General features: G+C 31.7%; 1 protein-coding gene across 7 annotated transcripts; it reads left to right on the top strand.

The window, feature by feature from the left end:
• Positions 1–1888: 1888 nt before the first annotated feature.
• LOC100248550 (adenylate kinase-like) lies at positions 1889–16369 on the top strand. Of its 7 annotated transcripts, none has more exons than XM_010664095.3 (11): positions 4001–4092; positions 4467–4546; positions 4908–5016; positions 8256–8309; positions 11095–11149; positions 12367–12484; positions 12578–12734; positions 13025–13105; positions 13190–13297; positions 15318–15383; positions 15906–16369. In XM_010664095.3, exons 3-11 carry the CDS (start codon positions 4951–4953, stop codon positions 15915–15917), a joined length of 717 nt encoding a protein of 238 aa, XP_010662397.1. In that variant the 5' UTR covers positions 4001–4092; positions 4467–4546; positions 4908–4950; the 3' UTR covers positions 15918–16369. The 7 variants fall into 7 exon arrangements, with proteins under 7 accessions (XP_019081795.1, XP_010662399.1, XP_059589614.1 ...); XM_019226251.2 differs by lacking the exon at positions 11095–11149 and adding an exon at positions 11150–11198 and having other exon boundaries at positions 4042–4150; XM_002263124.5 differs by having other exon boundaries at positions 4042–4150.
• Positions 16370–17707: the final 1338 nt, after the last annotated feature.

Genomic DNA, 17707 nt, shown 5'->3' with positions numbered 1-17707 from the left:
ATATCGAAAAAAAAAAAATTGTTGGAAAATTTGGAGATCTAGTTTTGTTTATTTATTTAATTCACAACAATTGGATATTTAGTTTTCTTTATTTATTTAATCCATATTTTCCTAAAATGTGGAAAAAAAAATTAACCCATTCTTTGCAATTAACTTTATTTTTCTTAAACTTGGTACAATTTTTTTAAAAAAAAATGTTATTCTAATAATGATATTACGTCTTTGATATCCCACCTTTGACATTTTTTTTTTTTTTTTATATATGTCGAAGTGACGAGGCTTTCTCTACTCAACCTCTTTACTTTCAGATTTCTTTTCACTCTTTAAATAATTTCATATTTATTAACTTTAATAATTTTTTGGACACATTAAATATAAAATTATAATACATAATAAATAACTAATTAGAATAAATTAAATGTAAATATAAGTATGAAATGGGTAGAAAATGAAAATTTTATCCTATAAATAGTACACTTGATAGTTTAAAATATTAATTATAATAATACATTTGATAATTTAGGATTTAGATTTAAAAATGATGTTTTATGTTTTAGAGGCCAAGATATAAGATTTCCATTAACCAAAGATTTTTTATATGAATCTTAAATAAAATGTTTGTTTATTTTGCAAATTCTTATCATTTGTAAATAAGATAAATATATTTTTATCATATTATTTTTAATTTTTAATATTTTGTGGCAAAATCATCATCAATGATGGTGATCTTTATTAGGATAGAACCCTTAAATGTATGATATGATGTAACAAATATAAAGTTTATTATTTATTTAATAATATTCAAGTTTCACTTTTATCTATCCTTATTCCATACATCATATCTCATAAGTATTCTAGCCAAACATTTATTGCATTATACATGACTTGAATGCATTAGGTATAGACCCCCCATTTTGTCTTCTTAGCACATGCATTATGAGGTGTTCTTTCAATACTCCACAACAATTCCCTAGTAGCCCATTACTACTCATACTTTTTGAGCCACCTTGGAGACTCTAGTTGGGGGATTTATATGGCTCCTCATTGTGACCATTGGTAACCTTGAGTTAGATTTAGGTTATTTTTTTCCTTTTTCTTTCATGTTAGCCCTTTTAGATGCACTTTCCTTCATTAGGATAGCATACTTAGGCATTTCCTATGACACCATGCCCACTTAAGCCCATTTACACACCCCCTTAAGTTAGATTCCACTTAGTTCACTAAGAGATTTTTTTCCATTCAAATCACTTAGGCACGTTCTATGTTAGTTCACCCAACCCCCTTAGGTTCACTTAGATCGATTCTTTAGGCTTAATGCACTTAGGTTTGTTTTTTGAGTTGTGATGGCATGATTCTAAGTTTATGTGAGTATTCAGCTTGATTTTTTTTTTCGTTTTTTAATTGCTTGGATTGAATTTTCAATATTTAGGTGTGAGATTTCAACATTTCATTTTTTTTATCATTAATTACAATAGATTAACATTTGAATTTTGATTGCAGTATTTATTATTATTATTATTATTATGAATTATTTATTTATTTTTGTCTATTTTTTTATATTTACTTATCTATTTATTTATTTGTTAAAAAAATGCATGAGGTTGAATTTTAGATTTTTTTTTTCCAAAAATTGCATGAATTGATATTCAAATTTCCTTATAGATGGATATGAGTTATTTTTTTTGCATGGGCCCAAGAGTTTTCTTAGGGTGGAAGTCTTGAAAGCTATATAAAAAGGGCACACAAGCCTTAGGCAATAGGGAGGACGATAGAGAGAGAAAAGGTGTTGCTACTTTATTCTTTTTGTGTTTGTCTCTTTGTGTGTGTGTGTGTTTCGGGGGGTTTCTTTCTTGATTGTATATTGTTAGTGAGAGAGTTTTTCCTTACTGTGTATGTACTATAGGGTTGTCCATTAGTTTTTTTATATTGTATTCGTATGTTGGAGTTGCCTTTGGAGGTTCGGAGAGTCTAGATCAATTTAGGGTGGCATTCAAGTAAGTTATTTCTTCTTCATCTCTTTATTTGTATTATGTTTTTGTTCTTTTTAGGATTTATTAGATTTATCTTGTTTTATATTTATTATATTTATAAGCATTTTGGTAGTTAAATATTTTATCCATCTCATTTATTCAGTTCTTTGCCTATTTGGGTTATATGTTCATTATACTCTATAATTTGTATGTATGCACATTTGCCAAACTTTTTCTACCCATCTATAAATTTGTCATGTTTATTTATTATTTTGTTGATATGTGTTGACATGTGTTACTATACGTATTTTGTTTCAAGTTTTCTATATTTGTGCAATTTCTATCCTAAATTTTCTATAATTTTGTTTATGTTAGTCTTGTTGCCTCATTTTTCATTGTCTTAATTTTTCTATAATTCTATTAATATTAGTCCTGTTGCCTCATATTTCACTGTCTTAATTTTTTTGTAATTCTATTTATGCTAGTATTTTTGTCTCATATTTCATTTCATGCCATATTTGGGTTTTGATTTATTTTTCTCGCTTGAGTTTTTTTTTTTTTTTTTTTTACTATACAATAAAATTTTCAGAAAAATCAGTTTTAATAAAATTTCTAGAAAATAGTTTTTAATAAATTTCAAAATGGTTTTCTTTAATAAATTCCAAGCCTTAGTAGGTTCAAGTCACTTAAGCCCAATAAGGCAACCCTATAAATAACCCCTTAAAGGTTAGGGTTTCCATCATTTTTGAGAGACAATCATCTTCCCTTCTAGAAAAAAAGAGTTTAAAATTCTTTCCTTCCAAAGCCCACACTTTGGAGTGTCAATATCGTAGTTTAAGTCATCAAACAAAAAAATGTTGGGCGTTTGAGACTTTCGGATTCTTCATTCTTTATCTTCAGTGAGCGGAATTGATTCGGGAACATACGATTCAAAGGTTTAGTTTTTCTAATGCCTTTTCTTTGGATCCTAGATTTGTAAAAATATGATTTTTTGCTTCCATTTCATAGGATCTATAGGCCTAAGGTAGTTTGCATGCACCTATACTATCCAATGTATGGGAACAAAGAAATCCAAAGCTTCCAACAGGATGGAACAAGATGGACCAAGTCTTATGTTCTTCATGATTGATATAATCTAAGATATGTGACTAACAATCTCAAAAACAAGTATAAGAAAAAGATTCATGAATATGATTGGATCATAATATCATTCTCACAATTTTGGGAAATGGTATTTATAATATTCTTTCAAACTTTGGAAAATACAATGTAGAAGCCTTTGATTTGGATGATGATAACTAATCTTGTAGAATGCATTAACAAGGTTAATAAAAGGACATGCTAATCTATTCCCTATCACAATGTTGCTATAATTGACTTTCTATGCTTAGATAGAAATATGGTATTAACATTCAATAGTTTCCTATAAATAAGGATAACAATAAGCAAATTATAATGCTTAAAGAATATATTTACACTTGATATAAATACTAATCATTTGGTGAGCATTTCATGTTCTATATATATACACAAGGATGTTGGTGGAAGGCAAAATCTATAATTTTTTTTTTCCTATTCGATTTTGAGATTTTTTATTTATTTTAAGCAATGTAATATTCTTTTTTTCTCTTTTTTCATTCTTCATGGTTTCAATTTGTTATTATTTTATTCTTATACAATGTAACATATTTCTTATTAACTTTTGATTACTCCATCAATTTCATCCTCTAGAGATGAAAATGGAACAAAGAATTTTTTTTTTTTTTTTGGGACTATTGTGCTATCTCACCAAGCCCCCTCCTCTTCCCCCACCCCTCCTAATATGGCGATTTTTTGAAATTTCTAGTCTGATTCAGGGACAAGTTGACCCCATCCTATCCATATATATAAAGATTATTTAACATAAAAATATATTATAAAAATTTATATTATTTATTTCCTATCATCGTCATCACTTATGAGTTTTGGCTAAAACCCACTAGCCCAAAGTAGATTTTTATGGGCTAGCCCAAAACTTTACCTCTTAGTTTGGGTCGAAGGTCGGCCCACGTTCTTTGTACTGCGTTGGGGTTAGACCGACATGCCACCCCGAACACTTCTCCATTTTCAGATTTTTCCTAAGGTTTGGTAGATTCATTCAAGAATTTTCCAATTTCTGAATTTCATCTGGAAAATTGAAGGTTTTCTGAATTTGATCATCATTTGGACATTCAAGTTTACTGAATTTGAATCTATTGCATGATTTTTTTTTTCTTTTTTTGAGTTGGGTTGTTGGCTTTTATTTATTTGTATTTTTAATGATTTCAGGAATCAAAATTTTAATTTTTGTGAATTCTCTTCATTGTTAAGCTTGTGCTATCGTGGGATGGTTTAGTGTTGTTTCATGTTCGTTAATGTAAAGAATTTGTTTGATGAAATGTAGCTTTGATAATGCATTCGAGCTGTTTGATGAAAAAACCCAGAAGGTTTTTGATGAAAAACCATGCTGTTTTGTAGTTAATACCAACCAGATTAGAGATTATCTTAAAGCATAAGCCCTGTTTATGTGAAGAAGGACAAGAGATTTAGCATAACATGTAAGAATTTGACTTCTTCATTTTTTTTTTTCTTTTTCCTTTTTTCGGTATTTATGGTTTGTGGGAAATTTGTTGATAATTTGATTGTTGGCCTTTTGATGTGAAGAATGACTGATCTATGCTTAAGTTGAGGCTGGTGTTAAAAAGAATATAGGGGTAGTTAATTAAATAAAAAAAGAAAATGCAGATATGATATGCAGAAATGCAGATTTTTTTATTTTTTTTTAATATTTAGTTCTTAATTCACTTAAGTATGATTTCATATACCCTTTTTTAGGATTCCCATTTAATTTGAATTTTGTCTTATATCCCCATGTATATAGTCTATAACTTATCTGAGGAAATGTCTCATTGGAATCAGAAACTAGAGCAAGAAATCGTGGAGAAGGGTACATAACCCAGATATGTGGAGACGTGTGACTTCGCTTTCTCCATTTATTTCTTCTTCCAAACCATCTATTCGTAACCAGGTATGTCGTAATTCTCTTATAATTTCCATATTTTTGTCTAAATGTCGTTCTTCAAATAATTGAATACATTTCATCAATTTGGCTTAGTTGAAGATCTAACTATTAATTTTGTTTAATGTGCCATTTTTTTGCTAAGAAATCATAGAAAAAAAAATATATAAGAATATGGATTGGAGAATTTTCATTATTTCAACAATCATAGCCATGTGTAGGCAGAGAATTCTTGTACCTCCATGATAATGTGCTGCTCAGTAAAGCAAGTTTTTCATAGGGAAACTCTATTTATTGATTTGTTATAGCTAGTCTTATTCAAATTGTGTCAAGTTGCTTGGATGGTGGAAATCTTCTGGAATGTTTTGTGAAAAGAATGTTTGATTTAAATGGTTAATACTCATCAAATAAAACTGATTCTTAAGGGAGGAGTGTTGCTCCTGTTAAGAAGCATATTGTCACAAACTTAGTCTTTTTCTAAGCTCATGCTACATTTAGACAAATCAAGACACTTGATCTTGCTAAGTCAGCCTTTCTCCCAATGCTTAGCTTGCTGGGCTAAGATGCTCACGACTTGGAAGCTTTAAAAGGCGTAGTAGGCAACTCTTAAAAAATGGAAGCTTTTATTACTCAAAGGAAGTTTTACAAGTGCTTTTGGGAACTCACTTGCTTGGTGTCTTAGCCAAATGAGGCTCTCACCTATTTATAAGCACCAATGGAACTCTCTAGAACCTTGGAGGGTTTCTCACAAATCAAGAAGATTCTAGAACACCCTACACAATTCTATGTATAAGTCTATGTACAAGAATATACAAGAGATCTCTAGAATTCTTTAGAAAGCCTTGGACTCCTCTCATGCCTTCCACCATAGTGTAGATATGTGTGGACTTCTCTAGGCATCTCTAGAACCTTCCACACTCTTCCCACTAATGGCTAAATGTAGGAGTTTCCAGAAGTTTCCTGGGCTCTATATAAACCCATGAGGAGGCTCATTTGAAGCATCCTGTGACAATATGTTGACATATAATGTTTGGCCCCTTTTACAAATTTCATGTTTGTGTTAAAACATTGAAGCCCATGTGGATTTACTAGTACAAAATTTCTGTGTGATTCATAACTCATCTGTTTTCATATTTTACTATATAGGATCTTATTTTCACAGTTTTGGTCCTAAACATTGTCAAAAAAATTTCCATTGATTGAATTATTTAGCATCTTTGAAGAAAATTAAATTTAAGTGGTTAAATCATCATCTTACACTATATTTTATGCGGATTATCTCTTAAATAGGGCTTGTTGGGTATCAATCGCTGAAAAAATATGCCATGATGCCCTGCCCCACCAAATGGAACTTATCCTAGTGCAGGTCCCTATTAACAGAAATTCAGGTGATCTTGTGATCATCACAGATAGGCAGAGCCAGGTGCTAAAGTTCTTGAAAGTTGTTAGATGTGGCACCTTTTCTGATTACAAGCTAGCAGTTTGATTGGAAGGGCACCAAGCCTTAGGTGTTGTTGTTGGCCTGATTTTTCAGGCGATGTTGAGATGGCAGATGAACTTTCAGTTAGAACCATATGCTACTCAGAGCCTTATACAGGATAAATATATATACAGGCATCTATATACAGGATCAATAATGAAGATAATGATATAGATTGCTATTCCAAATACATAGCTAAAACTTAAAAGTGGAGTGAACATGAGAGGGCAGAGGCCTGCCTACAGGTGGTATAATTTAGAAAGAAATGTATAGTGGGGGATTGTTGATGTTACCAGTTAGAATGGGGCCATTTTTCTTTTGGTCTTCCCTGTCTTTTCTCTTTTTTCTTGTTTGGACTGTCTTCTTATAAGATTGGTGCATCATTGAAAGCTTTTACTAGTTTGGACAACGCTTTGAAAATAAAACAGTATCCTTGGGGCTTTATGATCATAGAGTTACCTGTAAAATTTGACAAGCTTGAGAATAGTTGAAGTTGAGATGGTAAGAGGTATCACCATAAGACGCTTTTCCTTGAGTTGCAGTAGCATTCTTATCTCTGTTTAGTTTCTACTTTTCAGTGAGGCTTTTTATTATGAAATTACCATAATAGAGTGTGACCCAGAAAAAATGAAAGAATTGTATTCTGAAAATAATCAATGCAAGACATAAAATTGGAGATAAGGTAGCAAAGGAAAGGATACATGCCTTTATTGATGGAAATGGTTAACACTGGGGAAAAAAAGGTGTAGGATCAAGATCAGAATCGATAATCAATAAATCATTGCCTGAAACTGGAGGAGATATTGGAAAAGGGGCCTCATTACACATTATATACCAGAACTTTCTTCTGCAAGAAGAAGCATAACCAATCATAATAGGAGTTTCAGTCATTAAACAAGTCCAAAGTTAGAGGAATATCCAGCTGAGTATTATTGCACATATTTTTGCTCCAACCTCCCAAAACTAACCTCTTACTGACAACAATACCAAGCTTTGCTCCTAGTCCAACCCAACTCACAAACCAGTGAAGTATAAGTTCTAGTTGGAAAGAAATTAATCCATAAAGAACTGGTCTTGGCATGCCTCTAATCAATTGTTCAATACAATACAAGCCTGCTAAATGTTAGCATGAAATGGCCTTCCAGCCTTTAACTATGAATAACACACCTTTACATATCAACCATTTAGTTGCAGATATTTTATGGGAGTCAGAATTGAGCGCAGTGGTATTTGGTAAAGGATTCTGATATATCTGCATTCAGTTCTAGTAGTGCTTTTCTTTTTAGTTTTGGCCTCAAAATATCTGTACATGAATAAAAGTTATGAGAACTATAAATTGAACTTTGAAATGTAAAAGCAGTGCTTATACAGTGCTGTGCTCTATCTATATGAGTAGGGGATTCATCCATATTTGGCAGTAAACATAGCATTAGATTATTATTGATAAGATGCACCAGCCCAATTACAGTTATGAAGTCAAAACTTCCTTTTAGTGAAGTATTTTGTACAGTAATCAAATTTAGAGTTGGAAGAGCAGTTTACTGATAGGGTAAAGAGGAGGGTTATTAGGTAGTTGATTCCAGTAGTTTTATGAGCTTTTTTAGTGTTTTTCATGAGTGTCTTTTAGGCATTTACTTCAAGACACAGCATGGGGAATTCTATCAGTTTAGATATTTAATTGCTCTAATTGTATTTTCTTAATTGTTTATATCTCTTTTTTACCAATCCTTAGCTACTTATGACTTTTTGTTTCTTCTATCTAATGCAGGCATCATATGGAGGGAAGATTTGGGAGTTATTCACCACAGAAATACTCACTCCGGTACATAGAGCTTGTTATGAGGATCTTTTCTTATTGTTGAGATAATGTTGCATATAATTGTAATCAGTTTCTATGAAATTATAACCGGCTTTTGCATTCTTTTTTTTTTTTCAATAAATTGGTTCATATGCTAAAGCTTCTGAAGTTTATATCAATCAGATGTGAAGAAATATGTATTTAAAGGTGGTGGCAGTAATTGTTCCCTGAATTCTCATAAGCACATTTTTCTGTACTTAAGCCAACTTGAAATGGCCTTAATTAAACAGGCAGGCCATGTGAATCTTTTTAATTCATTTTGCTCCATCCAGGGCTAATTTAACATCTCCTAGCAACTTCACCTATGATCTTCTAGGTAAGGGCTGCAAAAGAATGGGCTTAAGATTATGCTACATAGATTCTGGTGTGAGTGTTGGTCTAGATGTCCTAGATGTCCTTAAACTACCAAATTTAAGGATATGAGGATTTGGCTATAGAGGATCTTAATATTGGGTACAAATGTGTATATGCATAACAACTTTAGTTATTTACTTCATAATTTATGTGAAGATAAATTATTAGTTTATTTCATAATCAATTTTTTAAATAATTATCTATTCATCTCTTTATTTCGTAAGTCGGCTTAGAAAAAGATTTTATTTTGTTTATGCTCCTATAAATCAAATAAGTGATGAAGAATAAGGTAATGAAGAGATTTGACTTGAAAGAGATGAACTTCAATCTTAAAATCTCTCCCTTACTTTCCCTCTCTATTTTCATGCCTCTCAACTTCTTGATCACTTCTCTCACTGTCCAACTTTCTATTCCCTCACCACACCCTTCAACTTCTTTTGAAGATATATTAAAACTTTTGTACTCACCCCTTTGACTTCCTTTAAAGATATTTATGATGTTTAATGTGAATGTGTTCCATTGCATTTAATATCGAACAATCCAATGGAAGTATTGTGCAAACATTTTTCTTTCACTTTCCTCTGCCCCGCCATCTTGGTATTCTATAAAAGTCAATTTTTTTTATCTCTGTCTCCATGTGGAATTAGTTTTCTGTACTTTATTCTGTTTATATCATTATCATATCTTTATCTCTTTCTTTTGTTCTCTCCTGCTTACAGCTAGACCAATTATTATGAAAGGTACCTAAGAAAAAAGTTGGGACTATCATATCTGAAACACAACTGTTGTGTCAGACATAAGTACTGTGTCCAAGATATGATTACCTTGTCGGACATGTAAAGTGAAGGCTCTAGATATCACAGGTTTAAGGTGGATTTGCATGAATTAACAGCATAAAACCAAGTTTCCTTGTTTAACTTGGTTTAGACCTAGATATTGGACGGAATATGTTGTCTAGGGAAGCAAAGAAGTGAAAAAAGAAAATGTTACCAGAAGCTTTTTTCTTTTTGGTCTAAAAAAATCTATCTGGCAGATTTTTGAGCATTCTAATTGAAAATTTGGTCTGACATGAAAATTTGTATGCATTACATCAATTATTCATATTCTGGCCCAGTTTGACCTTGGAATTTGGGTTGTGTATTCAATTTGAACCTTTTTGGTCTTTTAGTTGAGCAAAACCAAGCAGGCAGATTGGAAAACTTTGGGCCTCCAATAGGTCTTGTAATGTCATCAAGTTAAACCACATGCCATTTAGTTGTTTCTGAAGCACATTTTACTTCTCATTCATTGCATTTTTAAACCTGAATATAGGAGAAAAATTGTGCTATGTTGATACTGTCCTACAAATTTAAATGTTCATTCAAACTCTGAGACATTATTTCAGCAACCTGTTTTAACATGAGTTAGCTGTTTTTGCAGTATTTTGTAGACTTTTTGGCTTACATTTGAAATGCCTGGAATTTTCACTTTACCACAAGTGGATGTGGGTCCAAGATATGGGTTAGAAATGACAGTCATCTCAGACCAACATCTTTGGTTGATTTTTTTTAAGCATTAGGCATCCTTCATAAATCTTTGGTCTAGGTGCAAGGGAGGGAGGAGGGAGATAAAATTAGGTAATTGTACAGCAAAATAAACATATGTGAAGACAGTTGCCTCAAGGGAGATAAAGCATAAGGGCATTTGCCTTGTACAAGAAACTTAAATAGCAGAAGAGAGTAAAAAGAAAAATAAAATTGCATCTATAGGCATGCTGGTCCATTTGGTTTTCTGGTACCAGAGAGGAAGAGTGGGTGTGTGGGAGGCGTTATTGGAGACTATGTAATATCTCCAAAAAAATAATAAAATTAAAAAAATAAATAAAGGAAAGAAATAAAAGAGAGGAGAAGAAAAGTTGGAGATGGTGTCCCTAGAAGTTTTGATATTTTCAAAAGAAGGAAAAGGTTGTGGTGGGGGCTTTGAGAGAGAACTAGAGTAGTGATCAACAAATGAGAAGTTTGAGAGAGAGAGAGTGGGTAAGAGATTTTAGGATTGGGTTTTCACTTTCAAGTCATTTTATTTCACTGCCCTTAAGTCTTTATCGCTTCTTTGAGCTAAGACAGCCATAAATTATGTAGGCTGCATCCATGTATTCAGATCCTTTTTAATCAAGTCTTTGTGTCCTAAAATTTGGGAGTGAGATGGATCGCACACCTAGAAACACACACTCACCCTTCACCCACCCACACATGACAAATGTTAACATAAGTTTACATTACATAATTTGCCAGTTCTTGATTCATAGCCTAGGGGATTTCTGGAAGATTTATTTATGAAGTATGGGAATGTATATAAAGATATTAATTATATGTTGTTTCTCTTATCTTTAACTTGTTCTTTTCTTGCTGAGATGTAGGCAAAAGCTGGAATATCTTCTGATGAGAAAACACCATTCATAACTTTTGTTGTAGGTAACAATTGTGCATTCTTTGCACTTGGAACCTCAATCCAGGTTTCCAGGTCTATATTTGCACTCAGTTATGAAATATATGCTCATATTTTCTTAGAGTTTCTTGGTTTAAATCATAGTTCTAAAGGTTTATGCCCTGATGCTGGCTCAATCAAAATGTTTTGACACCCACCACAAAAATAATATATTCCAAGGCTCATGCTTTGTACTTCATTCCTTGGGTATTGCTTCATGTTGAAATGTTTGCTTTGTGAATTAACCAAATGGAAGAGGTTATTCCAATAGTTATTATTATACTTCAATTGTTACAATATGATATTATTTCATAGTCAGGGAGTTTTAGGAACTCTTTGGGACTGCCTTTAACAATAAGAAGTGTCATAATTAATGTGAAGGGGATTGAGTCATTAAAAATGGAAATGCTTGACTTCATTGAAATGGTTTTTTTGCTATCAGTTATCTAATGGTGGACTATGATTTTTCATGTGGCTTTGCCTCCTTAAAGTTATCATTAGTTTGCATCTAGAGACTACCCATGGTCTAAGAATTGCATTAAAGTCGAGTATAACAGAAACTTCTATTTTGTGGTGATTCTGTTCTTCCTTCTGCCTTATGTGGGCCCAGAGGAGTGGAAGTATCCTTTATTCAATATTTTTTTCCTGTCACATGTTCCTACTGTCTTCTCTTTGGTTTCACCCTCTTGCACTCATAAACATTTAGGATATGCAAACCCTAAATATCAAAATGGAACTTTTGAAAGGGTTTTATTGTTATTTTCTTCTTCCCTTCACCGAATCAAGTCCCATGCTTGTCTTGCTTGCCAAATATTAAATTGATAATTGCTATCTCATTAATATAACTCTTCAATTGGAGTTTTATTTTGATTTTTCCATATGAAAGGAAACACAAGAATGGACAGTAGAGCTATTGATATCTGAACCCTGTGATATTTCGCATGGATATATAAGAGTGATATCTATTCCAAAAGCTTCTTTGACACAATGTGGGTTAAACAAAGTTGTCATAGGGTATAGTAACTTGTACATCAGGTGTCACTTGGTCCTCAAATTGATATTTGACAAAGAAAAGCCATTCCTTAGCTATGCAAAATAATGTTGTACTGAAAAGCCCTCTAATTATTTCTGGCGACCGTTGTTCACACTATAACATTTTGTTGCATGTTCATGAAATTTAATTCATTTTGCTCCATTCTCTCAGGTGGCCCTGGTAGTGGAAAAGGTACACAATGTGCAAAGATTGTTGAGACCTTTGGATTTACACACATAAGTGCTGGAGAACTGTTAAGGAGGGAAATATCTTGTAATAGTGAACATGGGTAACAATGTCCCTCTATTGCTGTTAAAAATCTTTTATGAAACATTTCTTCGAGTTTATGACCCTTTTAATGATATTTGGAATTTAATTTCAGTTCCATGATTCTAGACAGTATTAGAGAGGGAAAAATCGTCCCTTCAGAAGTGACAGTCAAACTGATTGAGAAGGAAATGGAGTCAAGTAAAAATAATAAATTTCTCATTGATGGATTTCCGCGAACTGAGGAGAACCGCATTGCATTTGAAAGAGTTGTAAGTTACTTCAATTTGTTTCCTTATGAAAACTGTTTAATGGAAGATTTTTTTGTTTCCAGTTCTGAAATCTAATCGAGAATATCTTGGGTAATGGTTTCAAAGAACTGTCTGAAGTGAGATCTTGACCCTCCAGGAAGAATGAACTCTGTAGCCAAGTCATGAAATCTAAAAGAAAAATAAGAAATCAGATATGAAGAATCTGAAAGGGAGATTAGTAGTATAAGGCAGTACTGAATCCATTATAAAACACTGCATGTATGAAGGATGACTATTTTTCTCAAATGCAGATTGGAGCAGAACCAAACTTTGTGCTTTTCTTTCATTGCCCTGAAGAAGAGATGGTGAAGCGACTGCTAAGCCGTAATGAGGTGCATTCATTTTAATTTCCGTATTATCATATCACATGGGGACCATTGTTTTCTTCAATCATGCATGATATCTTCTAAATCCAGGGCCGAGTTGATGACAACATAGATACAATCAAGAAACGGCTTGAAGTTTTTACAGCATTGCATCTTCCTGTTATCAAATATTACTCTGAGAAGGGAAAGCTTTACAAGGTACTCATTCAGTATTAACAAGTGAATGTTTGGTAGGAATAAGGAAAGAAAAAAAAGGATTTGGGATAGTTTGTTTTATACAATTCAGTAGTTGGTGAAGATGAATCTCACCTCTGGATAACACCTAGAGGGGGGTGAATAGGTGTTTTAAAAACTATTTGAGATGATATCTCACAAATGCTAACAACTCCCCTGATTTTTCAATTGTTTTGATTTTCTTTTTCAATCCTACTTAGCAAGCAAGCAAATCACAAGCAATAATGGATGCACCAACACTCCCCAACAAGATAGTCAATGCCAGTCATATGCAAATGAAACAACACTCCCCAACCAAGATGTATAAGACATTGCATCAACTCAAATTCACATTTTCACATGTCCATTGACATCAACATCAAAACCAAAATATTTTACTCTTTCAAAGCTTAAATGATCCAATTCTAACTCATAATCCCTATCAATAAGAAAAATAACTCAATGGAAATTTCATAAGCCAACATAAACTAATCAAAAAATGAGATAGTGATAAAGAGACATTGACACAAAAATTTTAACATGGAAAACCTTCGAAAAGATGAAAAACCACAAGTCTCAAGTGATCAAAACATCCACTAAAATTAACTGAGCGCAAAGATTTACCTAGTTCAACCCTTCAATCCTTTCCCGGACCACTTGCCTAGAATCTTCAAACTCTAGTTACCCACTTTCTTCCTCCAGAGAATATTGGGAATCCACATCAAGCTTGATCTCAACCTTTTTTTGAATCCTTACAAGAAGAAACTTGGGTTTTACCCCAAATATGATGAATATAAGAGTAGGGATGAAACCCACACTGAATCAACCCATTTTGAAAGAAAGTTTATCACTCAAAAATGATTTTCTACTCAAACTCATGAGATTTTATCTCAAAACAAACACACTCCAAGTTTTGTAAGAAACGTAAAACTCAAAGAGGAGTCACTTAGCTCTCCCAACCTCTTCTTCTTATGGAAAAATGGCTTAAATATTAAGGTTTTAAAACCTATCAAACAATTGAGATTCAATAGGAAAATAATGAAGATTCACAGATGTGGTCAAAGTTTGTTCGATTAGACAAGATTAAAAAAAATATGGGTACAATAGAAACTGTTACTCTTTAGTTTGATTAATAAAAAATCGATCCAAATGTTTTAAATACAAATTTTGACACTCTTAAGCTTCAACTTCATTTTTCAACCAATGTTTGATATTATCTATCGCCTCAAAAACACTAACCATCTCCTCTAGCAATCTTAAATCACAAAAAAATTAGAATGACAAGAGTCCAAGGGAAGATTTGAAGTGATTGAGCTAGGAGAAAAACAATGGGAACTTTGACCTAGAATTATCAACACACAAATATGCTTAGAGTTGGAATTACATCCCATTATGAGTTGGTGGCTTGGATCCCTCATCCTTCCTCAGGTGTCAGTGTAAGAGCATCTTTGGTCTGCAATTTATGATATTTGATAAATTGCTTTACCAATTCTCTTTTTAAATTAACTTGGCTGAGTTTATGGCAGTTTGTTTATCAACTATTGTTTGTTATCCTTTTAGTTGGTTGTTTGTGGGTAAAGCTCGTAAAAAGGCTTGGCAAGTGACCCCTTATGTATATTTTGGACAATATGGAAGAAAAGGAATTTGTTAACGTTTGGTAATGAGGAGCTTTCGCTCCAAAGATTGAAAAATTCTTTTATATGTAACCTTTGGTCTTGGGTTAGGGTGTCTATAGATTTGAGCCATTTTTCTCTTGTAACCTTTATTGATTGGTTAGGCTCTAAGTAAGGGCAGGTAATGTTTTTTGTTTCTATCCCTCCCCCTCTGGTTTGAGCTTTTTGGCTTCTTTTGTATACTTCCTGTATACTCTGAGGGTGTTGTTTTTGGTCTCCTCTTATCTTTGTATACAACTTTTCTTTATCTATCATAAAAAATTAAAAAATTAAAAATAAAGGTTGTTAAGAATTAAAACATCAGTTGTAGTAACAGAAGCCTATGCCTGCAGATTAATGCAGTAGGTACCGTGGATGAGATTTTTGAACAAGTTCGCCCAGTTTTTGCTGTATGTGAGGTATGTATTCTCGCCATTTTTTCTATTCTCTAGTACTTGGTCACGGAGGACCTGTTTTTTAGAACTGTTTTCAAAAGTAATTCTATATGTTTCCTCGAACAAAAGTATGTTTAGGAACTTAGAATGTTCTCAATTTGTTTTCTGTGCTTTCAAATATTTCTTGGAAATAACTTTTATATGCATTTTATTTTCATTCTCCAAATGTAGACAATTATTTTTTAAAATGATCCTTAGAAAATAAATGAAAGCAATTAAAAAATATTCTCAAAAAAACACCTTCTTTCCAAAAAAATGGTTTTCTGTCAAAAAAAAAAAATTAGCAAATGGATTTTTGAGTCTAGAAAACAATTTTCTGTATTTAAGAAATAGAAAGCTACTTTAAAATTTTCTCAAATAAGCTCCAAGCATATGAATTCATATTTATCGCCAGATGAACTATTTACTTATCTAGCAGGACATGACATATTGGTAGATGTCAATTTTTGAATGACTATGATTTAAATAGATCTTATTCTGCATTAGGCAACTAAATGAGGAGGAAATGAAGAAGACAAAGAAGAGGGCAAAGCATGGAAGGTCAAGGTTTTTGGTTGGAATCACCTTGCTTTTCTTTTGAAGGAGCATTATAGGTTAGTTAGCAAGCACGGCTTTTTTTCTTGGAAAGTGCGGGAATTCATAAAGGGAAAAACCATCTGCAGGATAACTCTCATTATCAATTTTTTGTTGTTGTTTTGGTGGGACTATGAGTTTGGTTTGATGTTGCTGGGTGCATTTCTACATCTCCTGCCTGCTGTGCAAACCACAAGTTGTGTAGTTGCTTTAGGCAACGGAAACGATGGTTATGTGAACCAAGTAGTACTAAGAAAAGCGGAGAATCACGCTTTCATATTTTATGCAAACTATTGGTGTTGTAGTCGAACTGCATGGTATTGAAAAAAGAATATGTTGTACATCTTATGATTAAATAAAATCACAAACAATAGACATGTTTTTTTTTTCCGGATAAGGAAGGTTCCCTGGTTTGGCCAAGGCAAAAAATTGGCTTTGAATAGAAATGTTTTGAATAATTATTATACCCAGACTAGTCAAGATAGCCTAGTTGGTCAGGATGAACATTGGGAAGTGTGGTCTCGGTAAATGACACATGATCTTAGATTTGAATTTTGTCATTGATGATATCTTAAATTTACTCGGTGTTGGTTTTTGCAGGACGTTTAACACCTCGAGGGTCCCCGTGGAGAGTCTTAGGTTATGTTTGGTTCCCGAAAAATACTAAGGAAAGAAAAAAAATGCAAAGAAAAATGATTTTTTCATGTTTGGTTGTCTTATGAAAAATATAAAAGAAAATCAAATATAATTAAAACTAATTAAAAACTTATGTATTTTAAAATTATTTAATCTTTATATTAATGAGTTAAAATAAATAAAATGAGTTTGAAGTAAAAAATAAAAATAACTTATCAACTTTTAATCCATTTTTTATTTTTCTCCACTTTTTCTTTCCTTCTATTTTTTCTTTGTATTTTCTTTTCCTTGCATTTTTCCTCAAATTTTCTGAGAACCAAACATAGCCTTAAGGATTTGACCATAGAAGATTCCTTGATTATAAAAATAAAAATTATTATTATTATATCCTACGTGATAATGGAAAATTAAAAAAGTGCTCAAATAAGCTTAATAAAATAATTTTTTGATACAAATTAATAATTTAATTTGAATTATCTAATATTTTAAATAATTTAATAAATATAGTAAAGTACAAGAAATTTTTTTTTTCTAATTGCCCTTTTTTTTGTCATAATTATCAGCCCTTATCCTTTTTATTTCCTTGATATAAGTTCACTATTTAGTATTGAGAAGGTAAATATGTATATTTAATAATTTTATTTAACAATTTGTCATACCTAGGTGTTTGTTTGGTAATTATTCTTAAAAATAATTTTTCTTTTTTTAAAATAAAAAAATAAATTTTTAATTCAAATATACGTTGAACAAACTTTTGATATAAAATAAGTTTTTAAGAATTTATTGTGAAAATAGGTTGTTTTTGTCTTTAATTGCTTTTATAAAGTGCTTTGAGTAATTATTGAAAATATAGAGAATACTTTACAAATTTTTGCATTATAAAATGTCTAGTACTTTTATCAAAGATAAGCAGAGGAAATTATTTTTTATATTTGAATTTTTAAATAAAATTTTGTTCTTGAATACAATTAAGAATTATTTTTAATAACTATTCTCAAGAATGGTATTTTAGAATTGTTTTTAAAAACATTTTCATAAAATATTAAGCAATAATTTAAAATAAATAAAGTTGATTAAAT

The sequence above is a fragment of the Vitis vinifera genome, chromosome 16, assembly GCF_030704535.1.
Source record: "Vitis vinifera cultivar Pinot Noir 40024 chromosome 16, ASM3070453v1".
NCBI classification, from domain to species: domain Eukaryota; kingdom Viridiplantae; phylum Streptophyta; class Magnoliopsida; order Vitales; family Vitaceae; genus Vitis; species Vitis vinifera.
This window is presented reverse-complemented; position numbering and strand designations above follow the sequence as displayed.